This window comes from Filicampus tigris, chromosome 20 (genome assembly GCF_054856515.1).
Source record: "Filicampus tigris isolate MCC_2025a chromosome 20, RoL_Ftig_1.0, whole genome shotgun sequence".
NCBI lineage: Eukaryota > Metazoa > Chordata > Actinopteri > Syngnathiformes > Syngnathidae > Filicampus > Filicampus tigris.
In genome coordinates, this window is record NC_141236.1 from 11,357,935 (window position 1) to 11,381,645 (window position 23,711).

At 44.9% G+C, this 23,711-nt stretch overlaps 3 protein-coding genes and 1 long non-coding RNA gene across 11 annotated transcripts; 2 read left to right on the plus strand and 2 right to left on the minus strand.

Moving 5' to 3' along the window:
* Window positions 1-25: 25 nt before the first annotated feature.
* On the minus strand, window positions 26-7,238 carry slc30a2 (solute carrier family 30 member 2). Of its 2 annotated transcripts, none has more exons than XM_086019555.1 (8): window positions 6,797-7,238; window positions 3,910-4,121; window positions 3,695-3,841; window positions 3,420-3,573; window positions 2,835-3,054; window positions 2,137-2,242; window positions 1,919-2,053; window positions 26-1,354 (listed from the first exon to the last, which is right to left on the minus strand). In XM_086019555.1, exons 1-8 carry the CDS (start codon window positions 6,877-6,879, stop codon window positions 1,209-1,211), a joined length of 1,203 nt encoding a protein of 400 aa, XP_085875681.1. In that variant the 5' UTR covers window positions 6,880-7,238; the 3' UTR covers window positions 26-1,208. The 2 variants fall into 2 exon arrangements, with proteins under 2 accessions (XP_085875681.1, XP_085875682.1); XM_086019556.1 differs by lacking the exon at window positions 6,797-7,238 and adding an exon at window positions 4,853-6,684.
* A 790-nt stretch (window positions 7,239-8,028) lies between these two features.
* On the plus strand, window positions 8,029-17,760 carry LOC147128332 (uridine-cytidine kinase-like 1). Of its 2 annotated transcripts, XM_086019551.1 has the most exons (15): window positions 8,029-8,184; window positions 10,038-10,249; window positions 10,879-10,985; window positions 11,156-11,326; window positions 12,631-12,702; window positions 13,210-13,399; window positions 13,472-13,533; window positions 14,022-14,038; window positions 15,250-15,348; window positions 15,428-15,521; window positions 15,610-15,672; window positions 15,734-15,856; window positions 15,961-16,068; window positions 16,248-16,404; window positions 16,603-17,760. In XM_086019551.1, the coding sequence occupies exons 1-15, from the start codon at window positions 8,084-8,086 to the stop codon at window positions 16,677-16,679; spliced, it is 1,653 nt and encodes a 550-aa protein (XP_085875677.1). In that variant the 5' UTR covers window positions 8,029-8,083; the 3' UTR covers window positions 16,680-17,760. The 2 variants fall into 2 exon arrangements, with proteins under 2 accessions (XP_085875677.1, XP_085875676.1); XM_086019550.1 differs by having other exon boundaries at window positions 13,210-13,533.
* On the minus strand, window positions 14,982-21,141 carry LOC147128333 (uncharacterized). 3 transcript variants are annotated; one of them, XR_015084018.1, is made up of 4 exons: window positions 19,694-21,141; window positions 16,220-19,101; window positions 15,970-16,120; window positions 14,982-15,877 (listed from the first exon to the last, which is right to left on the minus strand). It is a non-coding gene; the product is annotated as an uncharacterized LOC147128333 (long non-coding RNA). The 3 variants fall into 3 exon arrangements; XR_015084019.1 differs by having other exon boundaries at window positions 15,974-16,120; window positions 16,220-21,141; XR_015084017.1 differs by having other exon boundaries at window positions 16,220-21,141.
* Window positions 16,603-23,592, plus strand: mpv17 (mitochondrial inner membrane protein MPV17). 4 transcript variants are annotated; one of them, XM_086019560.1, is made up of 9 exons: window positions 17,855-17,988; window positions 18,243-18,321; window positions 18,947-19,024; window positions 19,959-20,074; window positions 20,327-20,419; window positions 20,519-20,614; window positions 22,179-22,211; window positions 22,298-22,350; window positions 23,009-23,592. In XM_086019560.1, exons 3-9 carry the CDS (start codon window positions 18,952-18,954, stop codon window positions 23,076-23,078), a joined length of 534 nt encoding a protein of 177 aa, XP_085875686.1. In that variant the 5' UTR covers window positions 17,855-17,988; window positions 18,243-18,321; window positions 18,947-18,951; the 3' UTR covers window positions 23,079-23,592. The 4 variants fall into 4 exon arrangements, with proteins under 4 accessions (XP_085875688.1, XP_085875686.1, XP_085875685.1 ...); XM_086019562.1 differs by lacking the exons at window positions 17,855-17,988; window positions 18,243-18,321 and adding an exon at window positions 16,603-16,716; XM_086019559.1 differs by having other exon boundaries at window positions 17,882-18,321.
* The last annotated feature ends 119 nt before the right edge of the window (window positions 23,593-23,711 follow it).

Here is a 23,711-nt window from a genome sequence, read left to right on the forward strand (position 1 = left end):
AGCTTTTTTTTTTTTTTTTTTTTTTTTAGTACAATAAAATAAGTCCTTTCTTGAATGTGGCTTGGCGTCAGACATCTTGGAATAGTGGGATGTACCACTGTGTATGAAAAGGGGGAATGGGCAAGCTTGACTGATTATTTCTTTTTTTTTTTTATTTAATGAAATAATGATTTTTCAATTGTCTTAATGCAGCATCGATCACAAACAAACACGCAACATGCGCTGACCACAAGACAACACACAACCACTTGACATGGACCATTTGCTTCAATTGCACTTGTGGACAAATAGATCACATTTCATAACACATAAACAGAATGGACATTTCATTAGGTACGCCAGCCAAGCATACAACAATAATGATCCTATTTTGATTGGCCGTAAGTGTACTGCATCACGCTGGGAGCTGTTCCTAATATTTCGACCTTATAACCAAAGTTGGCTTGGCTGCTATTTGGCCTGTGTGTACCTAATGAAGTGTCTTAGTTGGTTGATCCCAAAATGGAGCTTTAGTTGCTTTGGTGTTTGTTTGTTTTTTTTTTTGTTTTTGAATACTATAATGTGGTGCAGCCCTTTTATTGGGGAAAGAAAAATGCAAATCAACCGTGACATGCCGATTATCGATCATATTCAGAATTTTTCCAATAAATGGCAGTGGATTTGTGTTCCCTTCAGACGAGTTAGGCAGTGAGTGCGAGCAGTTATGATCTGTCTTCCTGATCCATACCGATTACACTGCTATCCAGGTATATGATCAGGAGTATTGATCGACACCGATGACAGTGTTGGAATCGTTTTGTATTAGATGATTGGACCCACGTAATCAATAACATCAGCACCATAAGAGGTGTCCATTTTTTTTTTTTTTAAATAATCGTGCAAACTACACAGATCGTAGTTGTCGTGGTGTGTGTCTGATATGCACATTTTATGGACATTCTGAAAGACAGTTGTGACAGGCCATATAAACGTTTTTTTTTAAGTCCCTATGAAGTGAAAATGTCTTCGAAATTTGACACGTCTGGTCGTTTTTTGTTTTTTTTTGAGGGGGGGCCCAGCGAGTGAGGAACATTTAACATTTAGGGTGTTGTTGCCAAATGGTTTTGATGCCTGTTTTGGTTTCAGTGGAGACGTTGGTGGACATTCCGCCGTTTGAACGCCTCGTTTCATGAACTTGTGGAGGGTTTTTTTGTATTTCGGGGGGGGGGTCAGTCCCAAGGGTCCTGGCAGAGTTGGCAGTTTTGCATGTCGCTGTGGTAGCGTTCCACCTGGATGGTGACGCTGTGGAAGCCAAACTTGGTGTGGAGAAGCTCCGTGGCCTCCTGCAGGACCGACTGCGTGTCTGCGCCCTCGTCTGGATCGTTGCGGCACAACACACACGGTCAGTACGCTACAAAAATAACAAGCGCTGCAGTGGTGCCTTGAGATACAAGTTGCGTTTGTTAGGGTTAGGATTAGGGTTGCGTTGGTGTTGGGCGGGGCTCCAAAATAGTCACTTTTCATGAGACCCCCCCACAAAAAACGAAATTTTGGTTGAATCATTGCATTATATGAGAGAGAGCCATTTTCAACACTTGAAATTGGTCAATCATGTGTCAAAATAACACCCACTTCTGGCCTGATCAACAGTATAGATTTATGAAAAAATATGAAATTCACTAAATTGGAACATAGGCCAGTGACATTCTACCTTATAAAAACATATAGTAATAATACGAGCCCGGACGATTAATCGGCCGGCCAATTTGATCAATCGATAGTAACTTTTTTTAAAATGGGAAAAAAATAAATAAATAAATATGTTCAAATATCCGTTGCTTAAAGGGTCCACCAACTATGCCCGCTCAGGTTACTCGTATCACAAGTCACCACTGCACTCTATCTCTACTTTCTGTTGGCGGCAATGGTCGCTATTTACCGACAGCCAGGTGTACGCAGGCCAGCGTCTGTCCCAATGTGAGCGCCCAGAGGTGCAGCGAGTGGGCCGAGCGCACCGCCTTCACCGACAGCAGAACCTCCTTCACCGACTTGAACTCGATGCCTTTGGGGGAACCTGCAAAAAGGAAAGTGTTCAATTCCGCGTTCCTGTGTGTGTGTGTGTGTGTGTGTGTGAGCGTTTGCGAGATGTCCCGTCACCTTCCATGAGTATCCTGAAGACGTCTTTGAGGATGGTGACGGTAGTGCACAGGACAAAGATAGAGAACAGGAAAGTGCAGATGGGATCGGCCACTTTGTACTCAGGCTGCCGGTGACGACAACAACAAAAAAGCGTTTTTATTTTTTTTTTTTACCAACTAGTTTTTGCACATATTTCACATGATGTTTCACATGCTACTAGTTAGTGATTTTTGATAATAGTTAATAATAGTTTGTTGCTCAGGGCAGCAGCATGGAATGATAAAAATAGTGCTCAAAATGACTTAACGATGAACAACAATTTTTTTAACAATAGCTGAATAATTTCTCAAAAATGACAAAAAAAATAGTCAATGATCAAATGGGAAAAGGAATGGCAAACAAAAAAAATGCATTCAAAAATAGAAAAATGACATATTGATATAATAAAAACACATTTCCAACCGTCATTGTTGTAGAGCCAAATTAAGCATTTCCAAAATAAATTACAATTACAAATGAATGACAACTTTGACTAGTAACAAAATGAATGATAAAGCAAAAAAATATGAATCAATATTGATCTTCCATGCTGGCATACTGAGCTTCTTTAAGGTAATAAACTATTATCCAGTGCGTCATCAATAATTAGAGCGACTGTTGGCATTCTCCTAAATGGCGCCCCCTGTGTCCCCAAAAAAAGAAATGCACGTTCTGACCCGGAAGTAGATCACAATGGCGGCCACCATGACGCCGAGGCTTTGCAGCAGGTCTCCGAGCACGTGGACGAACGCCGCCCGTACGCTGGTGCTGCCGTGGGCGCCGGCCAGGAGGGCGTGGTCGCGAGGGGCCCGGGGGCTTGGGCCGTCGTCCTCGATGTGCTGGTAGCCTCGGCCGTGGGCGTGGAAGGTGGTGGACTGGTGCAGGATGTACGCCATGCTGAGGGAGGTTCCCGACAAAACAAAACTGATGACATCACTGGCTGGCAAGGCTGATTTGGGAAGTGTCTTTGATAGTCAGTCGGCCATTTTGTTTTCCAAAGTTACCCAACAGTTGTCCGGGGCCACTCTAGAGCGCCTCGTTGCGTGCCATGAGTGTGTGAAATCGTCTTTTTAAAAAGTCTGAGTAGACAGCCAGCGTTTGTACCGGGGCGCGGCTGCTTTAGAGCGTCTCGTTGTCGCCGCGTGGAAAAAGCCTGCGACCATCGGGTGGGACCGTATTCCCTCATTTCCGGAAAATGAGCTTGTCTAGTGCGACGTTCTGACCCAAGCTACTGAGAAACGTAGTTCAAGCGGTCAACTCACAAGATGTTGACAACCACCGCAAAGGCGGACGTGAGCAGCATCACGTGTCCCTCGATCTCGTAGTCGTTGCGCACGATCCTCTCGATGGCCAAGTAGACCAGGACGCCCGTCACCATCCAGATGGACATGACGGACAAAAAGGCGCCCAGGATCTCTAAGCAAGACACAGACACAAAATCGCGTGAGCCGTCCACCTGTTTTTTGTCATTCGGCTTCGCGTGAGCTCCGGTCTGAAAGCAGAACGCCTTGCCATCGGCGCCAAATTGCGGTCTCACCGGAGCGGTGCCACCCGAAGGTCATGTTCTTGCTGGGAGGTCTGGAGGAGATCCAAAGGGAGAAGATGCTCACCAGCATGCTGCCCAGGTCGGTCAGCAGGTGGGCCGCGTCCGTCATGATGGCCAAGCTGTGGGCCAGGTAGCCCCCTGAGGGCCCGCACACGCACGCGTCGCTACCAGGAAGTGCAAGCCGGACGCGCTAGCGCGCTCTTTACCGATGATTTCGCCAATCATGAAGACCAGGCACACTGCGGATGCGATGTAGAGTTTCTTCTGAGCCACTTTGGCGTCTTGGTCGCCGCCCGGCGCCGGCGCGGCGCGCTGGTGGCAGTGGGCCGCGTCGGGGCGCTTGAGCTCGGCGCCGCTCGCCTTGCCGCCATTCTTGAACGGGAAGTCGGGGAAGCGCTCGCTTGGATCTGAGAAGGAACTGCACAACTGTTGATTGACTAACTGCTTGCTTGAATGACTGGCTAGTTGTTTGGTTGATTGGCTACTTGGTTAGTCTGGTTAGTGGCTGGTTTGGTTGCTTAAGCGACTGACAGTTTGGTTGCTTGTTGGTTGTTTGGCTGATTGACTTTTTATTGGGTTGACTGACTAACTGCCTGCCTGCTTGCTTGCTTGCTCGGCTGGCTGACGGATGACTTTCCATTTGTTGATTTTGCAGCGCTCCGACGATGCGAACGAGAGCATTTTTAAGGAGTTAATTTGTTTCGCACATAAATTGGGTTGAATTAAAGTTGCGTTAATGTTTAAGTCAAGAGATTGCAGTCACTCACCAGTTCATCATTTTTATTTGCACAGCACAATATTTACATTTCAGTGTGACGTTATACGGATGTGAATATTTAGCCCTTTCTGTTTTTGAACTCAGTGATTTTCTTTGCCATGAAATGTCAAGACCTCTTTGAATGACATTTTCCATAAAACTTTGCCCCGGATGAAATTAGTCGCTTTAACCTGAAACCAAAGCTCCAAATATGTCTGCGTTTTGAACTCTTCACTGGGCGTCGATGCTAACGTGCTAACTGCATAGCAGTCAAGCTAACATTCATGCTACTTCCTTTGTGGGCTTTCTTTCTGCGTGCGTGTGTGTTGGGTGTAGGGGTTCCATGGTGATGATGTGTTTAATGAGGTGGAATAGATCTCATTTGGACTCACTTGAGATAACCGCACACGCATTTCATGTCCTCCACGATAACACACGCACGCACGCACGCAGACACAGAGGGGGTCGATGTCCACTGTGAAGAAAAGCATTCAAGTGGGAAAGAGATTGTGCTCAATGACACCTCTGAGATGTGGACGGGATTTCACACGCACACACGTAAATGGTGTTTCCCTCCATTTATTGCGGTCCAATTCTGCTGAAACAAAAAATCAATGTTTTTCTTTACAGAGCAAAAAAAAAATATATATATAAATATAGAGGATACCCGCATCCTTAGTGTGACTGTGCACTGCACTAAGTGTTCCTTCAGCGGCACCTTGAGATATCGTTCATAAAAGAGGCTTCAAGATGTTGAATGGACGGCCCCAGCTGAAGTTTATTATCAAACTAAACCTCAAACAAAGAGAAGCGCAGGTAGAGCAACCCAATAACGTTGCCTTCAGGAGGGCCTGTTAGATGAATGCTAACTATTGACATGCTCACGGTTAGCATTGAAAAACGGCGGTTTGGGAAGCCTTGAGGCAATGGGTGCATGAACACAATCGGTGGAGCAACACATGTCACAATACTCGCAGGCATTTTTTCTTTATCCTCTGTGACAAATTCAAAATGTGACGGCGGCTTCCTGAGTCACCCGCAGGAGAAGCTGAAGTGATAGTATTGGTCATTTGTGTGAGGCTGAACTGTGTTAAGGAGCAGCGCCATGAATTGGATTCCAGCATGAAATCACAATGCACAAGCTGCTTCATTCTACTCTATTTAATCATGCTACCAATTTGTGTTTTGATGAAGTATTAGAGAGTGATCACACAAACACGTTTGTTGAGTTTTGGGTGGAGGATCATTTCCTTTCTCTCGCTCGTCCTGCCTGGAAAAGCTCTCTCATCATTAAAACGGAATATTTTGTATTAACTTGACGTTTGAAATTGTGTATCATCCGATAGTTGTTTTGACAAAGTAGTAGGACGATCAAATTAATCCGAATATATTCGTAAAAGGTGAAATGAAGTCATGTTTATTTGAATGATTTCGTTTTTGCTGCAGAGCTTCTTAATTGTTGGTTTGCCCCCGCAACGTTGCAGATTCTTGGAAGTGCGCAACCGTTCAAAGGACTCGTAAGAATCTTCCACAATCATGCGAAACGTGCGGTCGACATTTCGTTCAAAAATAAAAGGAAGAACACGCACAGCATTTCTGGCCGGGAGAGCAAAAAGTGCAGCAGTCAGTCGGCGCGCGCGCGCGCCGCGCACGTTGCAAATGGTGCATGAAATGTGGTGACAGATGCACTCCGCCGGCGTGCACGCGCGCGTGTCCCCGCACACATCGCATAAAGTAAAAAATAAATACTGGAAATGAAGGGATAAATAAACGTGTTTATTATAAGGGTCAATCTGACTGCAGATTTTTATTACAGGCCACAAACGTGCGACGGTGTGCTATCGAAGGCCCATTTTCATCCGTTTCAAGGAAAATATATCTCTTACGTTGAAAAAGATGTATGTTCATTTTGAAAAAAATTATGCTCAGAAATGATATTCGATGGGATGACATTTTTGACGAATACTCATTGCAGCAAATATTTCACATTTATTTTTTAAGTCACACTTAATCGAATGGATACAATTAATAATAGTTTTTTTTTTCATTTAATATGATGTTTCAATGAAAAGTGAAAATTATCTTCCTAAAGACAAAATTATTGCATTGCGTCATATTATAGATTAACACGCTTTAGTCTCTATATTTTCAATATATTAACGCTTTTTCATTTGGATTTTTTTTTTTTTTTTGCGTTGGGGCATTGCTTCGTCAGGTGTGCCCAACGACGCGCCATTTGTCACGCAGGCTGTCCGCAAGCGAGCCACGCGTGCGAATGAACGCGCACCCGGGCGTAAAAAGCCTGCGCGTGCGTGTGCGCTTTCGTTGTCTCCCACCTGTGCACGCGCTCGCAGTAGGTCTTGTGGTCCTTCTCGTGGATCAGCTGAGACTTCTCCGAACTTGACGCCTTCGCATCCATGGAGCTGCGGAGGAGGTTCGAGCGAATGGAAGGTGGTCCGCTAGCGCTGCGGGCTCCGGTCGGTCCAGTCGGTCCAGTCGGTCGGGTTCGACAGCGCTCAACGACGCAATCAGTGGCGGTGCAGGCAGGGGCAAGTCCTCGTGGAGCAGGAAGCGTGCAGGGGGAGAAGCTTCATTGCTGAGTTTTTGGTTGGAGGAGGGGGCGCGCGCCAAGACTGAGGGACTATATATTTTTTAAGTTGATTTATTTTATTTTATTATTATATTTTTTTTTATAAATTGTGCTGCAGTTGATCATAAGCAAGCACAGTGCTCACTGCGGGCTTCCGGACGCGACAAATAGGTCCAGTCAAGCCTCAGTGCTGCTCAGCGTGTCCAATAGCGCGCGAGCACACTTCCCATTGGTAATACAGGTGCAATATACGACCGGCAAAAAAAAAAAAATAATAATAATAAATATATATATATATATGCTGTTGTTGGTCACACGTGACGTTTGTTATTGTTGACGCAAACGTTAAACATTAAAGTGACTTTCTTTTTTTTTTGCTTTGTGTACACCTCTGGCGCTTTTAATTAAATGTCAAAGAAGTGTATTATGCGAGCCAAAGCACAATTCATGGCAGAAGTATATCATGATCATGGTTTGTTATGTGTATGTATATTTTTAAGACTATATATAATAGCGAGGGTTCTGTTTATTAAATTATTGATATTTATTTTGATTTAGTTTTTCACTTTTAAATGTAGTGTTTTTGTATTATGTATATGACGATACAGTATATTAAATAGCTATGTGAAGCACTTTGAGTCCTCTCTGAAAAGTGCTGTGTAAATTTCAGTGAGTTGTGGATAATTCTAAAGTTGTTTAAAAAACGACATTAAATTTGTGCAATTGAACGTAGCACAAGTTGGCGTCTCCGGATGGTCCGTTCAGGGCCACTGAAGGGAATTTTACATTTGAGAGTTTCAGAGTAATCGCCTGTGAAAACTTCCATTCTTTTGTAAATACATGTAAACGTCATATATGACGTATCCATAAACAGCTTTACAAATAGTTCCCTATATTTGCCGTGTGGAGAGTAACACTCCACTAGTAGAGTAATTTTAAAAGCCCACAACACTTGAAGTACGCTCCCGTTGTACGTGCGTGTACGTCATGATGTCATCCTTACTGTTTGGGTTCCGCGCCGTTTGGGGCAGACATGAACATGAACCCCACGTCGAGCCAGACGGAACCGGACGAGTTGGTTCCTCCCTCCGGCGGCGTCAAAGGCTCCGACAGAAGCATGTCCGGCTCCGACAGGTATTAGCGACATGTGGGAAACGAGTCGCGTGCTTGTTGTTGCGCCGAAATGGAGCGGAAACGGCAGGCTCGGCGTGGGCAGTTAGCAGGCTAACCTGGTTAACGTGGCTGGCTGGCTGGCTGGCTGGCTGGCTAGCTCCCCGCACCTTGCTAGCAGCAGATAACGTAACTTGGACACAAGCAGTGACATCTCTGAAAACTTAACTCTGTGAGAGTTGACGTCACGCAATTATGTCATGAGAAAAAATGGATCCAGATCCTACTGTGACTTTTAAAAAAAATCTAAATCCTCAACGCTGTTGTCGTTTTTCAACAAAATTTCATTCGTCGTTTTGCCTATTCGTTAATTTTCCCAATTTTTTTTCGGTTTTTGGTCGTCTTTTTTTATATCTCATCAAATGTCTTATTTTTATGTGGATATATATTTTTGTCATTTTTATTTTCTGTCAAAAACTCAAATGTGTGTGCCCTTGTACAGTGGTGCCTTGGTATATGGGTTGAAATCGTGACCAAGCTTGTCACTCAAAACACTTTGTAAATCATCTTTTGAAACCTTGAATTGAAACCTATTTATCTCCTCCACCCGCATCCCTCTCTTTTTTTTTTTTTTTTTTACAAAAAACAAAATAGCATTCTATAATGTTTTACTTTGTGAGTGACCCTGAACTGCAGTTATATTCTACGAGGATAAATAATGTATGCCAGCAATTACAATTTTGTCTACAATATGTTGCTGCATCTCGCTTAAAGGGTTATAACACCGCCACATAGACGCTTTACGTCAGCCAGTTTGTGCCATTTCCCATCATGCGTTGAGGTATTTTGAGGAAGTCCATTGATTGGTGGAGTCTGCCTGATGACATCACAGAATATGATTGTATCTTCTTCTGCCGCGTGATGACAGCCTTACTCATGCGACTTGCGACCCTACCTTGTCAGCTGCCTCCCGGGCATCGTTGCGTATTCCTGGGGAGGGTCGGCCCCCCCCCTCAATCCCACCGCCCTCCCCCTCAAGCGCACCGACAGCAAAACCGCTGTGGTGGTTTTTTTTTTTGAAGGAGGGAGATCCCCGAGTGAGCGGACTTCGTTCCTGCCTCCACAGGAACAGCGGCGGCAGGTCCCACAAAGTTTTTAATCGTCATCCAACTGTTTTTGACCATACACTGAGTTTGGGCAAACATTTTTTTAATACGTTTTTTAAAATGAAATTGATGGCTTTGTGGAACCTGGAGTTGCCCCATTGACAAAAATGCCTGTAGAGGAGCAGCGGGGGGTCGCTATGAGCACATTGGGCATATCTGATGGCAGCAAGCACTGAAAATCACTCATTATTGTGTGAATGCTGAAGAATAGAATGTCATGTGAAGAAGGGAATCGGAATGATAGGCCGTATCGGATTCTGCATAACAGAAATGTTGTTTTGAAAAGATTTGCATGTGTTCCATTCCACTTTTCCCATAATTCCACATTTTCCAAGTGGATAAGATGTTCACCAGGAACAAAAAAAAACCCAAAACAGTCTTTACCATTTCAAATTCTTGGGAACTATTACGTTCCAACAATTCCCACATTTTCACGATATCATCCACGGATAATATTTTAATGTTTATCTCCTCACTGTGAAGTCCCCAAACTAAAAAATACCTTCCATAATTATCCCCTCCGATTCAACCCATTCGAACTTCAAGGTTAAAATTTTACATTTCAACAATCCAATTCATTCCAGAGCATTTCAGTGCAGCTTCAGGACTCACATGCATTTTCAACAGAAATTGCGTTCTGTCGTTGGTGTTGCAAGTCAAAGAATGCTCGCCTGATTTGTATTTGTCTGTGTTCCGTTTTAAAACATCAAGCGGCAGTAGCGAAAACTCCCTGGACGGCCTCACCAGCTGCATCCCTGGCTGCTGCCCCCTGACGCCGTCGTTGGCACCCTCAAAACGCACCACCGGCCAGTCCCAAACGGTGCCCCCGCTGCTGAGGACCAGCAAGCGGACCATCTACACGGCCGGCAGGCCCCCCTGGTACAACGTCACCGGGGCCACCTTCAAGGAGGCCTTCGTCATTGGTGAGACTATTGTGAATGAGGATTGTTTCGTTTATGTACTTTAAATGTATTTTTTTTTTGTTCTGCTAACCTGCAACACTGTTGCCCAGCACATACACAACAAATGGGTGCACTGCTAAGTGCAGTGTGAAAGGGCCTTTACCTCGAGTGTATGAATAAAATAAGGTGCAGTCACGTTCTCCTGTTTCCCCCCTTGAGCTGTGTCCATATGTTTAAGCGCCGCACGCACACGCGTTCACGGTTCGTCTCAGCTGCTGGGGCTGTTGCACTGTGCTGAGCGGTGAATAAAACCTGCTGCGCTAATGTCCTTTCGTCTTTTACTCTGGGAAAATGCTGTTAAACCCGCCCGATTATGACATCACCATTTTTGGATGGTTAAAATGGAGATTTTTCCGAGCGTGAGTTCATGTTGATTGTACAAGCTCGCCTTTGTCCACTCAGATCAGCATGACTTTCCCAGTATGCCTAGATGGGGGTGAAGCTTGTCAGTTTACATTCAGGTTAAACAAACCTTCCGCACGCTTAGACGGGCGCGAGCTTCCATTCGGGTCCACGAGAGTCTTCCCGTATGCCTGGACGGGTATGGCGGCAACGAGTTTCCGTTCAAGTCGGTGCGGTTCTTCCCGCAGGTCTGTGTGGAGGAAGCGCTTCTGGGAAAACAACCGTAGCCAAGAAGATCATTGAGGCGCTCGACGTTCCCTGGGTGGTTCTGCTTTCCATGGATTCCTTCTACAAGGTGAGGTCAACGGGGCGGCGGGGCTCGGATTTCATCCCCTGTTCAAATGTTGCGACACAACCAAAGTCCTTTCGACAATTTGCACCGTCTGTCCAACTCTTAAATGGCGTCAGCGGCTCGGTTTCGAGTGGCTGCGACAAACCTCAAAGGAGTTGTCTGCGTTTTGCAAGGTGCTGAACAAAGACGAGCAGGAGCTGGCGGCCAGCAACGAGTACAACTTCGACCACCCCGACGCCTTCGACTTTGAGCTGCTGGTCAACGTCCTGCGAAAGCTCAAGAAAGGAAAAAGCATCAAAGTGCCCGTGTATGACTTCACGTCTCACTGCAGACGCAAAGAATGGGTGCGTATCACCTTTAGAAAGAAAAAAAATAATAATTCAAGAATATCAATAGAGTGCCTAGCCTGTGATCATTTTTGTCAGAACTAACATTTTTGGTCATTTTTAAATCAAAATTTAAAAAAAAAGAAAATTGGGGCGTTTTTTGTCAAAATAATTGTTTTCATCCAAATTCTCAGTGTTTTTTGATTTTTGATTAGAAATTTTCTTTTTGTCAATATTTTCTTTTTAATCAAATTGTCTTTTTTTTTTTTTTTTTTTTACACTTCAAAATGTTTTCCCCCAAAATAGCGTTTTGTATAATATATATATATATACTTTTTTCCCATCATCGCCGCTTTTTTTTGTCAAAATTGTCACTTTGGTCTAAAATTGGTCTAAATCTGAAGTTGATTGTCTTCTAGCATAGTCAGTATGTGTACATATTGAAAAGCCCACCAACAGCACTTGTTCCCTGGCTGCGCTAACTGCGCTAATGTGCTAATTATCACAGCATTAGCGCAAGAGGTCCCCCCAACCCCCCCACGCGCGCGCGCACGCACTCACGAATCAATCGGGCAACCGGCGACAACTGTTCTCTATTTCTTGGCGATGTAATTTCATGGCTGAAAGGCCCAAAGCCTCATGGGAAATGGCCTGTCCACACTCCCAAAGCCTTTTACGGGCGCTTTGCGCCAGCTGCTGGTAATTAAAAGCCTGCAACAACCCCCATCGCTCCCCTCAAGGGTGCCGCGCGCGCGGGCGCCCCCCCCTCTTTTTCTTTTTCTTCTTCTGTGGTCCATCAGGAACTTTAATGTGGTTCAGGCGGTCGCATTTGACCGTGTTGACTACGCACTAAATCAGGTGTGAGGAGAGGGCGCACACACTGAATGAAGCGGTCGATAAACACTCTTCGGTTTCTTTACAATTCGCATAAAGCGCCGGCGGGCGGCTTCGTCTCGCCTCGGCTGTGCGTCGTCGCTCAACTTTTATCGACTTCCACGCGACACAGATGGGGAAGCCGGCCGCTGACGGCGGTGCGCCCTCACCTCCGTTTGTTTTCTCTCCGGCGCTTCAGTATCCTCTTTGATGCCTTTGAGTTGCCTTAGCACAATTGAATCAAATAGCTTTGATTTAGGAGTCGGGATTTTAGAGCCATTTTGAAAAAAAAATCCACCCCTCAAGATTGCGATTACGATTTAATTTGCGATTATTCTTTAAGGGTAATTCATGAATGAGATTACACTAATAATACAAACACATCTGTGGCTTTGTCACTTTCAATTTTTCAGCCCTACTTACTACTTTTTTTTTTTTTTTTTTTTCAGAAAACTGTGTACGGGGCCAACGTTGTCATCTTTGAGGGCATCCTGGCCTTCGCCAACAAGGAACTGCTCAAGGTACTTTAGTTGTTGTAGTTGTGAAAGCTGCCTTCTTTTACAGCAGTGTGTCCTGCCACATTGCGGGGGTGTGTGTGTGTGTGCGCGCGCGCGCGTGTGAGCTGGACCGTGGCGATAAGGGCCGGCCGTCTCCCACGGGATCCTCCTCCATCACAGTTAATGACGACCCGTGTCTGGGCGGTGATGAATGGCGCCGAGTGCTCACTCGTCGCAACGATGGCAATGGAGCGATATGCTAATGAGGCGCTGCTGGGAGATAGCGTACATGGACCACTTCATTAGGTACACTTGCGCGGCGGGCCCGTGAGATTTTCTGCAGTCAAAGAGGACCTGGACTAGTCGCCGCTGATAGACGGAGTTGAACGACGTTCCCGTTTTTTGTAGGCGGCTAATGGATGATGTCATCGATATTTTTTTCAGCCGGAAATGCCACAAGTATTGCTGAACGGTACGTCTGTAAATTCGGATTGAAAGTTGATGGTGTTTTCCAAACGTTTGGCGGGCCAGCTGCTGGACATGAAGGTGTTTGTGGACACGGACTCGGACATCCGGCTCACGCGGCGGCTGAAGCGGGACGTGTCGCAGCGCGGGCGGGACATCGGCGGCATCATCAAGCAGTACAACAAGTTCGTCAAGCCGGCCTTCGAGCAGTACATCGAGCCCACCGTGCAGCTGGCCGACATCGTGGTGCCCCGAGGTGGGCTTGAGCTTTTCTCGCCACTTTTCAAAGGGCCGCCGCCATTGAGCCGCTTTTTGTGTCCGGCCGCAGGCGGTGACAACTCTGTGGCGCTGGATTTGATCGTTCAGCACGTTCACAGTCAGCTGGAGAAGGTAACGCTTGAATGCACTTTTCTTTGCGTTTAAAAGTTTTCTCACTTTGGGACAGAGGGGAACTATTCTGTCTAATGCGAACCCCACGGGGTCCGGGGTCACTCTGACCTGGTTGTGTAACTGGACAAAAAAACAGCAGTGAGGTCCTTTTAAGGGAAACTAGTTTGGGACTTTTTAGCGATAGTTATTATTATTGCATTCGAATGAATTAGCTGTTACTAATTCGCGGCCAGTATTACAGGACGCGTGATTAAGTAAATGCTTGGTGGCCCGATTAAAACAGAGTGAGACCCCCCCCCCTCCCCCTAACCCCCTCACGTCAGTGTATCGGATGAATAGTCCACTAGTACACTCGCACTCCTCAGGCGGCTTGTGTTCACATGCCAACTTATTGCAGGTGACTTACCTGAACTACTTTTGTGTGTGTGTGTGTGTGTGTGTGCCCGGCCCTCCTTCCCACCCGGCCTGGCTGTGTCCGACCATCCCAGCGTGAGATCACTGTGAGGTACAACAGTTTTTACGACTACTTTCCTCTCAAGTTATAGACGTTTTCAAGTGAAAGCTGACACCAACTGACTTGACTCCCTTTCAGCTTGCAAGCTGACTTTCAAAACAAAAAGGCAGCTCCATCACTGAAACAAAGTCCATGTCAGACTTCGGCAGCCAAAGATTTTCTTTTCAAATGATTTCTTTTCAATATTATTTTTTTATTTGTATTTTTTTAATACACTGAGCGGGTGTCACATCTGCGCTGGCTGTTTTGATTGACTTTCTCCTTCCTCTTCCTCTTGTGTCGTCTTCCGTGTATCATCGCTTCCTGCCCTTCTTCCGGGAAGCTGCGCTGGGATATGTGAGGCATCTTGTTGCACTCTGACCTTGTTTGACACCCTTGCTACTCCCCGTTTGCCGCACAACTGGCGATTTGCGGGTGAAAGCGGCAGTGCTCACCGGACACTTCATTAGGTACAAACAGGACCACATCCGGGCCGAGCCGTTGCGCTGTTGCGGCGTACCTAATGACGTGCTCGGTGACATCACGCTTCAGCATGTTTCATGGCTGCTACGTCTTGTTGGTGTTTTTTTTTTTTTTTTTTCGTGCTGCTATTTTTTTCAGTTTGCTTCCGCTTGATCAGAGCAAACAAGCGTTTGTTGAGATCAAGCTAATCTTGTTTGTTCTTTGGAAGTCATCCTGTTAAATGTTGACTCATGTTTTGAATTGATTGTTTTCCTTTTGTGTGTCTGGTGTTCTTGCGTGCCCAGAAAGGTGCCAAGGAGTGAACTCAATTATTTTTTTCTTTTAAATAAAGTTTAATATACAGATATATTATACACTTTGGTCAGAATGTAAAAGATTTCCCAGGTGTTTATGGCATACTTTTGGCTAACTAAATAAAATGGGCTGTCTGACACGATTGCATTTATAAAGACTTAGTGCCCCCTGCTGGTAGTGAGAATTAAACAATGATTTAATGAAAGAAATTAATCACCAAATGATGCAAATACTTTCAAGGAATAGAAAATCTAAATTTTAACCAACAGCTTAAATGACAACAACAAAAATATATATATATTTTGGCCTCCCCCCCCACCCCACCCAAAAGTGTTTTCAGTGAACATTAAATGGACATTACGTTGATTTTCTTCTGACTCGCCTGGTGACAGTATTTGTCAATCTGGTGCTAATGATGGGCTTGTTTGCCCAATGCCATTTTTCAGGTCTGCCCTGGCGTCGGCTCACCAAGGTCAGCCTCTACCCGCCTCGCTGAGCGTCCTGAAGAGCTCGCCGCAGGTGCGCGGCATGCACACCATCATCAGGTAACCGGCGCTCTCGCCAAAGACTTTCTAGGATCGCCTGTTGTGATTTGGAGCGCCCCTCCTGTCCTCTCTTCATTAGGAACAAGGAGACCAACCGCGACGAGTTTGTCTTCTACTCCAAACGATTAATGAGGCTCCTGATCGAACACGCCCTCTCTTTCCTGCCCCTCCACGTCTGTGCTTGTTTTCCCCAAGTGTCTTTATTTGTCCGCTTCGCAGCAGGGCTAACTGCTCCTTCCTTTTTTTTTTTTTGGTCGACAGCCCGCATCCGTGGAGACGCCTCAGGGGAGCGTCTACCACGGCAGGAGGCTGAGCGGTAAAAGAGTAAGTAAGCCTTGTACGTAAGATTTGCTGTGCAATAAAATGTGACTTTGTTGTTGTTTAGATCACAGGCGTGTCCATCCTGAGGGCGGGCGAGACTATGGAGCAGGCACTCATGGCTGTGTGCAAAGACATCCGACTGGGCAAAATCCTCATCCAGACCAACCACGACACAGGTGAACCTGAGGTACGCCGTTGTCCTTCCGTTCTGTTACCCCATTCAAAAAAGATCTTTAATTTAAAAAAAAACAAAAACAAAAAAAAAACATGTTTTATATGTGGTGAGTGCAGCTGCACTACCTACGCCTGCCCAAAGACATCAGCGAGGACTTTGTCATCCTGATGGACAGCACCGTGTCCACGGGGGCCGCTGCTCTCATGGCCATCAGGGTCTTGCTGGTGAGTATGATGACTGGCATTCAAACTCAGAAGAAAGCTCAGTGACGATTTGCTTGGGAGTGGCGTACACCAATAGGATGAAAGAAAGAAAGAAAAAAAAAAAAGTCAAGCAATGCCAATGAATGAATGAACATTGTGAAATATTTTGTACATTTAACGTTCACTCCGGATGTGGAAAGGACCACGACGTGGCGGAGGATAAGATCTTCTTGCTTTCGCTGCTCATGGCGGAGATGGGCGTCCACTCGGTGGCCTACGCCTTCCCCAGAGTGCGCATCATCACCACCGCCGTGGACAAGGAGGTCAACCACCAGTTTCACATCATCCCCGGCATCGGTGAGAAATGAAAACAAAAAAAACAGGCCCATCCAACAGGAATGTGTTTTGAGAGACTGCTGGTCAGAACAGAAAAATGTATTTGTTGTTTTATGACCAGAAAAGTCAGTCCATCAGTTGACTAGTTACAATATATTAAAAAAAAAGTCACTTTGACGTAATGTGGCCCCTTTTAAACGTGTCACATCTCTCTCAAAGGTAATTTTGGCGATCGCTACTTTGGCACCGACGCCCCTTCAGACTGCTGCGAAAGTGACGACGGGATGGACTTGTGACAGGGCCTCGAAAGCAAAACGTCGCCAAGCCTCCCAGGTCCGCAGAGCGAACACTCACGTGACATTAAATACTTGATCATTAAAAAAAAAAAGAAAAAAGGGGGGGGGTTTACAAGTAATGTGTTCGTCTTTATTTTGATCATGTAAACAGCACTTGAATTTAAAAGGGACAACTTTATTTAATGTTAAAGTGTTAAATCTACATCAGGTGTTAAATCAACATCAGGTGTAGGCGGCTCGTTTTTTTATTTATTTTTTTTAGTCCGGCCCGCAGAGCCTTTACATTATCGAGTCATTTTTCAACTCGAACCACATGGATTCTGCAGTATTTTATGATGAGAGTTAACATCTCTGACGTGACCATAGACACCACGGATGACCAGTTTGAGTGGACCAGCTCCTGTTTTGCTTTGAACCCGAATTCTTTTAGCGTTTAACATCTATGTTCAGTCATCTGACCATGTTTTTGTCCCTTCAATGTTTACCAATGCAGTTTGTTGTACTTTAAGGAGCAATTGACAACATAGTGACGATTTCCTCAAAGATTTATGACAATTCTTTGTGCTTGAATTACAAAACTATTTGTTTTTTGTTTACTTTTAAAATACCATATGCATTTTATGGTGCCTTTCATTATATTTGTAAAATTTGGAACCTATATACTATTTTTTTTCATGAGCCTTTAGTTACAAACTGACTGTTCGTCTTGTTAGTTCTGCTGTTGTTAATTTTTATTTCATGTTTGTCAATATTTAGCCAAGATGGCAAAACATTTTAACAACTCACGGAATGTTCTATTCTCTGATTTAAAACAAAATCTCCACTATTTGGAATGGCAACTTGTCGCGACCACATTTGCTGCCATTTTGAATGTTGGCTTTTATTTTATAATTGACTGACTGTGACTTTACCGCCACGGAGCTCAAGCATTGTTACATTTTGTGTGCTGGCATTTATTTATGTGAGAACCCAAAGATTTGAGAGGCTGTATTTCATCTGCTCTGCTCCACTGGACCAGGGCGCACTTGAAGGGAATTCATCCCTCATGAATTGTTAGTTAAATAAATTCTTTTGTTTTTAATATTTTTTGTTTCATTTGACCTTTAACCTTCATCACGTGATGCTCACAATTAACCTTGGAAGACTAGTTTAAAATATGTGGAATTATCCACCAGGGGGCGGAACGCTTTTTGTCTTTCTTTTCCGGAAGTGACGAACGGTGCCTTTGCGTGTGGCCTTCAATGGCTGTAGGAAACACAAAAGGTTTACAGTGCCGTGTGTTCATTTATTAGTCTCCCCGTGTCAAAAGGTTGGAGCGAATATTTGATCGATTTCGCGAAAAATGTTGATCATTTTTTGTTATTAATTACAACTATCTCAGTGGGATGTGATAGAATTCTGCGAGGAACCGAATTTTTCCTTACTTTCACAGCTAATATACAGCTGCCTTCGTTATAAGGCATAAACCGCTGACTGCCTTTTGTTTTATTTTTTGAAGCTTTTGAGTTATGTACATTTAACAACCCATGAAACAAGTGTTACATCTTTTCGTAATTGTTCAAGTGGGATACGAATGACTTGGCCGTAGACCGGTGAAAGTACGTGAATACATCAGCCTCGACAGAGTGAAGCTTAACGAAAGGTATGTAAATATTTCAATACTTTTGTAATGTCGGTAATTCACCGCAGTCGTTTTTTGTGATCGTATAAGCAGAGCGAATACCAAAGCAAGTTGGCTTCGTGCAAGCTTTTATAGAATTCCCGCATGTTACGCTCTGGTCCAGCTAAGTGACGTTCAAGTTTATCTGGAGCAGCACGTGACTCCGACATGTCATTCTGAAACACCAACATTTAAAGTTGATGCATTTTGTCTTCGAACACTCTCGTTTGTCACAGCAAGACTATACCCTCACACTTTGTTTTAGTAACCGCTCTTTCATTCGGCGTTGCGATTCTGTCTGAAACAATTTTCTGAGCCATTCGCTGTGCTAAATCATGCTTTTCCTTGCATTGTAATGAATGCACTCCATCTCCAGTCTAACAAGTCACGCAACGTCACTTATTTGCAGCCCACAATGAGTGGAGTCACGTTCGGATGTCCTCGACTAAACATTGGCTTCATCTTAGCGTGCGCTATATAAACACAAATGTATTGTATTGTTACTATAACGCTTATTTCATAACATCTGAAATATAATTGAATACGAGGATTAATAATTCAGGTGAGATGATGATGATATTGAGTTTATGATTGTTTTGTTTGACAGTGAGGATGGCGGCCCTGTGGCGGTCCTACCAGGCTCTGATGGCAAGACGCCCCTGGACGGTGCAAATTGTGACAGCCGGTGAGAACAGTGCACCACAAACATTCACAGACATACAGACTTACCTTGACTTTCAGCTCAATTTAAATTGTTGTGTACTTGATAAAAAGAAAAAAGTGTGTTATGACACAATAGTGAACTTTGGAGAGTCAACAAAGGCAAAGAACTTTGACCATAACACACATTTTACGCAATCGGGTTCAGTGGCTGCACCACAGATTAACATTCTCCAAGGAGTACACACAAGGCTTGAAACTGTCATTTCCAACCCTTGCCTTGAAACCTCAATTTATAGCTCTAGCAGAAAAAAGACATATTTCCCTCACATCTCACACCTCACACCTGTAGGTGTTGCAATATTTTGACCAAATAGTAAATGCACTATACATTCAATATATAATCTTCGAACCTACTCGTGTAAGTAATGTTCTTTATAGATTAACGGAAATGTGCTGATAAAGTACAGTCCTCATGCAGTACACAATTTGACCACTCGATGGCGGCATCGTATCTTACACCTGTGGTTCAAATCGACTTGATTTTTTTTCTGAGAACATTAAGAGGTGTTTTTATATATACAGCATATATCCAGGCCCTCTAGTAAAATTACATTTTCAAAAATTGAAATAAATTGCTGGCCCAGCATCATGATTACCTAAGACATTTTTAACTGGTCAAAAATGTACTTACTAAAAATGATGTTGTTTCTTTGTCTATTTGGTTTCTCAGTCATCCAGGTCTGGTAATCTGCAAAGGCAGGACTCTTGTTTTGTTGAATTTGTAGGGGAGTTGTGGGGGGCGGGGTGCAGTAAAACGGACCGAAATCCAGATATCGGTGTAAAGCAGGGCGAGCGGTACACACGATCGCGGATTCCTTGGTAAAATATTTTGACGTGAGTTGCCCTGTGGTGTTTTGTTGCGAACGTACAGTAGCCGCCGGCGTGCATTTGTGCAGGCTCTCTGGTGGGCGTGGGCGACGTCATCTCGCAGCAGCTGATTGAGCGACGCGGGCTCGCTCGACACAATGTGCGCCGCACCGCCAAGATGATGAGCATTGGATTCTTCTTTGTGGTGAGTCTCCAAAGTCCCGCCCCTTCCGTGCCCGAGTGTGCGTTGCTTGGGAATTACTCCCTAGCCACTATATCGTCAGGTGGCCATTTTGGAACGCAGATTGAAACGGAGGTCGACCGCCCTTGGTAACTCGGCGTGTGTTCAGAATCATTCCATACACCCTAATCGCTATTGTGGGACTTTTATATCAATGAGCGGACTATATAAAAATCCCGTTAGCAACCAGCGCTTCCTGTGACTTCCTGTTCGAAGGGCCCGGTCATCGGCAGCTGGTACAAAGTTCTCGACCGCCTGGTGGTCGGAGGAAGTAAAAGTGCGGCCATGAAGAAGATGATGATTGATCAGGTCAGAAGTTCTCATAACACTGGACTCAATTAAAAAAGATTTAAGTTGTGAAAATATGACCGTATTTGATAAATGATCATTTCTGTCTTTTATGTCCAGCTGTGCTTCACTCCATGTTTCTTGGGGGCCTTCCTGACTCTGTCGGGAGTTCTGAACGGGCTGAGTGTGGAGCAGAACGTCGCCAAGCTGCGCCGGGTACGATATTTTTCACCTTTCACGACCTGCGTACCACATACTTCCATGCCGCTAGCATGTTTTTGACGTGAGAGGAAACACCTCCACACGCGCAGGAAGAACAAACTCCCTCACAGGAGGTTCGACCCCTCAACTGTGCGGCGGGCTTGCTAACCACTACGCCACCGTGCTACTTGAAACGTAGGCCACCAGAACACTCTGACGTAGTGACAAAAACGCGTCGTCAGTCGCAACGCGGATACTTTTAACATCACGGCCAACCTTTCATCGAGCGCACACTTAGTCCGTTCCACACGGAGAACATGCTGAGCTCCTTTCATCTCCTCCTCCTAAACATAGCCAAAAAACAAAAGTGGCTGCAGCCAAAGCAGAAGTGTTGGCTCACACAAAACGTGCGTGTGCGCGCGTGTGTGTGTGCTAGCTGTCCAAACACTGCTCCGCTCAATTATTGACGCTGGGAGGCGGGACATGCGGCTGGTGATGTCACGCGGGACACAAAACAAATGACAAAGAGGATGGCGATCAGACACGCGCTGGCACTCTCGAAATTTAACGCGCACTTTGCCGATGTTTGACGGCCGGAAAATGTCCTTTGCTCAAATTCACAGGAAGAGACGCGTGATTTGTTTCTGTCGGTGGCGGTGATGCGCACGGCAAGCTAATTGCACCACAGCATGGATGTAGTGTTTATTTGAGCTTGGCTAAAAATGCATTTGGCATTATTAAACACACAAACATGGGAGGTGTGAGTATTTTTGCCCACTTGGGGTCGCCATCCTCACATTCTACTGTTTTATCTGGGACTTAATGTGTGTGTGGCTGTAAAAAAAAAAAAAAAAAAAAAAAAATTAAAGTGACGTTCCACTCCAGTCCTATAGGTGGCAGTAACTTCACATCACGCCTTGTAGCTTCAAATTAGTCACTTTTCAGGAGAGCCCAAAAATGGCACGTTTGTTCAACCATTAAACATTTTATCGAGAACGAGCAAGCCGTTTTTAACACTTTAGATTGGTCAATAATCTGTAAAAATAACACCCACGCATGTTAGAAAAAATATGAAATTCACCAAAAGGTACTTCTGAGGTTTTGGCCCGATGCCACATCCAGTTTCTTTTTCACCACAGCGCCATCTGCTGCTGGTTCCTTGCCCCCACTTGGACCCAGTGCAAGCAGACTGGAACCAGCAACACACATAAAATAATAATTGGGACTCACTTGCTGCCGTTGTTAACGTCCAAACGGGCTGGTGTGCTCAGAATGTTGCAAAGAGTTGAGTTTGAAACAATGCGATTGTTGTCCTTGAAGGCAACGTTTCAGCGCCTCGTCGTGGTTTTGTTCACGTTGGCAAATCATGTTGACGTCTGCCGTGACGCGTGAAAATAATCCAAATGGAAACTGTGTCGCCTGATAATTGGAAACATGTTTTACTCTGATAGCAAAAGTCTTGCATGCTCAACTTTTCATTTCCTCTTGTACACGCTGTGACCTTCAACTACGTGACACGCGCGCGCGCGCGCACGCCGCGTGAGTGCCCGTTAACGTTGTTCTTGTGATGTCGTCACAGGACTACACGGACGCGCTGATCTCCAATTATTATGTACGTCGTTTTCATTCATTCGATTTCATTTCTTTCAAAGTCGCTGCTGTCGCCCATGTGTGATTGGTTGTGTTTTTGTGTGTCAGCTGTGGCCGCCGGTGCAGATCGCCAACTTCTACTTCGTCCCGCTGCCTCACAGGTCGGTATCGTACTCCACAATCTCCGTTTTGCCGCACGTTGCCCTTAGTCTCCAAACGGATACAATTTGTCTCGCACAACAACACACGTCATTTTGTTAGCTGACCCCTCGTGCTGAGCGTTGGTTCCGGAAACTTGCTTCTTACAATCCACAATCTCCATTTTGCTGCACTTTGCCCTTGACAGTATCTCCTCTAGGATGTTTTTTTCTTTCTTTTGCAAATAAACGCATGCTCATGTTAGCTGGCCCCATTGCTGTGCATTAGATGCCAGAGTATTGTAATATACGCCGCAGTCTCCACTTTGCCCTTATTCTCCTTTTGGATAAAATTTGACTCCCACAAATAAAGAGGCGCGCTCATGTTAGCTGATGCCATTGTTGTACCTGAACTCTGGTAATGCCCTGTTATAAGTCCACTGTCTCCCCTTTGCCCTCAATCTCCTCATGGATAAAATTTCTCTCACAAAATAATGTTAGCTGACCCCGATGCTGCGTGTTAGTTCTGGCGGCCCTTGTGTTATTCTCCAGTCCCCACTTTAATCCAGTTTGCCTTTCATCTCCTCTAAGGATGAAAGTAGCCCCAATTCAGGATAAATCTTTTGATTTGAGCCGGGTTGAGTGAGAGTTTTGAATTTGAGCAACTCTGTGACGCTCTCAGGTTGGCTGTGGTCCAGATAGTGGCCGTGGCCTGGAACTCCTACTTGACCTGGAAGGCCAACACCTTGTGATCCACCTCGACCGGCATTTTGTTTATTTGTGTTTGTTGCCGTCGTCATTCGGATGCCGCCGCCGCCGCCGCCGCCGCTCCTCCTCATTCAACTTGACCGGGCTGACTCACAGCACCGTGACTGGATGTCGCATTGAACACAAATCATGCTGGAAATCACGCGTACGCGCATGCGCTTCCTGCTTGAACAAAACTGTGTTCCACGTTTTAATTCCATTATGTTTGAGGTTTTCATGTTCTTGACCAATTGTTGCCACTGTGAATAGAAAATGTAGGCAGAGGTCATTGTGAATAAAAAAAAAAAAAAAAAATCTACTTTTAAATAGGTTTTGCAGCAATACTTTAAAAAAGGAGGGAAAAAAATGCCCATTAAAGCACATCCACACACTCAAACGCGCACATGTACTCGGACACGCATCATCTTGTTGATGAAAAATTTATTTCTCTTTTAAGTGCTCTTATGTAAATGTTTAGTAGGCACAATAATAGTGCGACTGATTTTTGTGTGTGTTCACGTGTCAATGTGTGTGTATAGTGTGTGTGTGAGTCAACACTTGGGCAGTTTCACATGATTAAATTACGTTCGAGCGGCTTATCTTTTACATTGCAACCAAAAATATAAGATGTAGCTAAG

What these genes read in the sequence shown, in the direction of transcription:
- LOC147128332 (XM_086019550.1), top strand. Translation starts at nt 8,084, where the DNA reads ATGAACATGAACCCCACGTCGAGCCAGACGGAACCGGACGAGTTGGTT. An exon ending in GGAGGCTGAGCGGTAAAAGA is followed by an intron (nt 15,673 to 15,733) that starts GTAAGTAAGCCT and finishes GTTGTTGTTTAG; the next exon opens with ATCACAGGCGTGTCCATCCT. An exon ending in TGGCCATCAGGGTCTTGCTG is followed by an intron (nt 16,069 to 16,247) that starts GTGAGTATGATG and finishes GGATGTGGAAAG; the next exon opens with GACCACGACGTGGCGGAGGA.
- mpv17 (XM_086019562.1), top strand. Translation starts at nt 18,952, where the DNA reads ATGGCGGCCCTGTGGCGGTCCTACCAGGCTCTGATGGCAAGACGCCCC. An exon ending in AGAAGATGATGATTGATCAG is followed by an intron (nt 20,420 to 20,518) that starts GTCAGAAGTTCT and finishes TTTTATGTCCAG; the next exon opens with CTGTGCTTCACTCCATGTTT. An exon ending in CGCTGATCTCCAATTATTAT is followed by an intron (nt 22,212 to 22,297) that starts GTACGTCGTTTT and finishes TTTGTGTGTCAG; the next exon opens with CTGTGGCCGCCGGTGCAGAT.
- slc30a2 (XM_086019555.1), bottom strand. Translation starts at nt 6,879, where the DNA reads ATGGATGCGAAGGCGTCAAGTTCGGAGAAGTCTCAGCTGATCCACGAG. An exon ending in CTTCGGGTGGCACCGCTCCG is followed by an intron (nt 3,574 to 3,694) that starts GTGAGACCGCAA and finishes TGTCTTGCTTAG; the next exon opens with AGATCCTGGGCGCCTTTTTG. An exon ending in CTTCAGGATACTCATGGAAG is followed by an intron (nt 2,054 to 2,136) that starts GTGACGGGACAT and finishes TCCTTTTTGCAG; the next exon opens with GTTCCCCCAAAGGCATCGAG.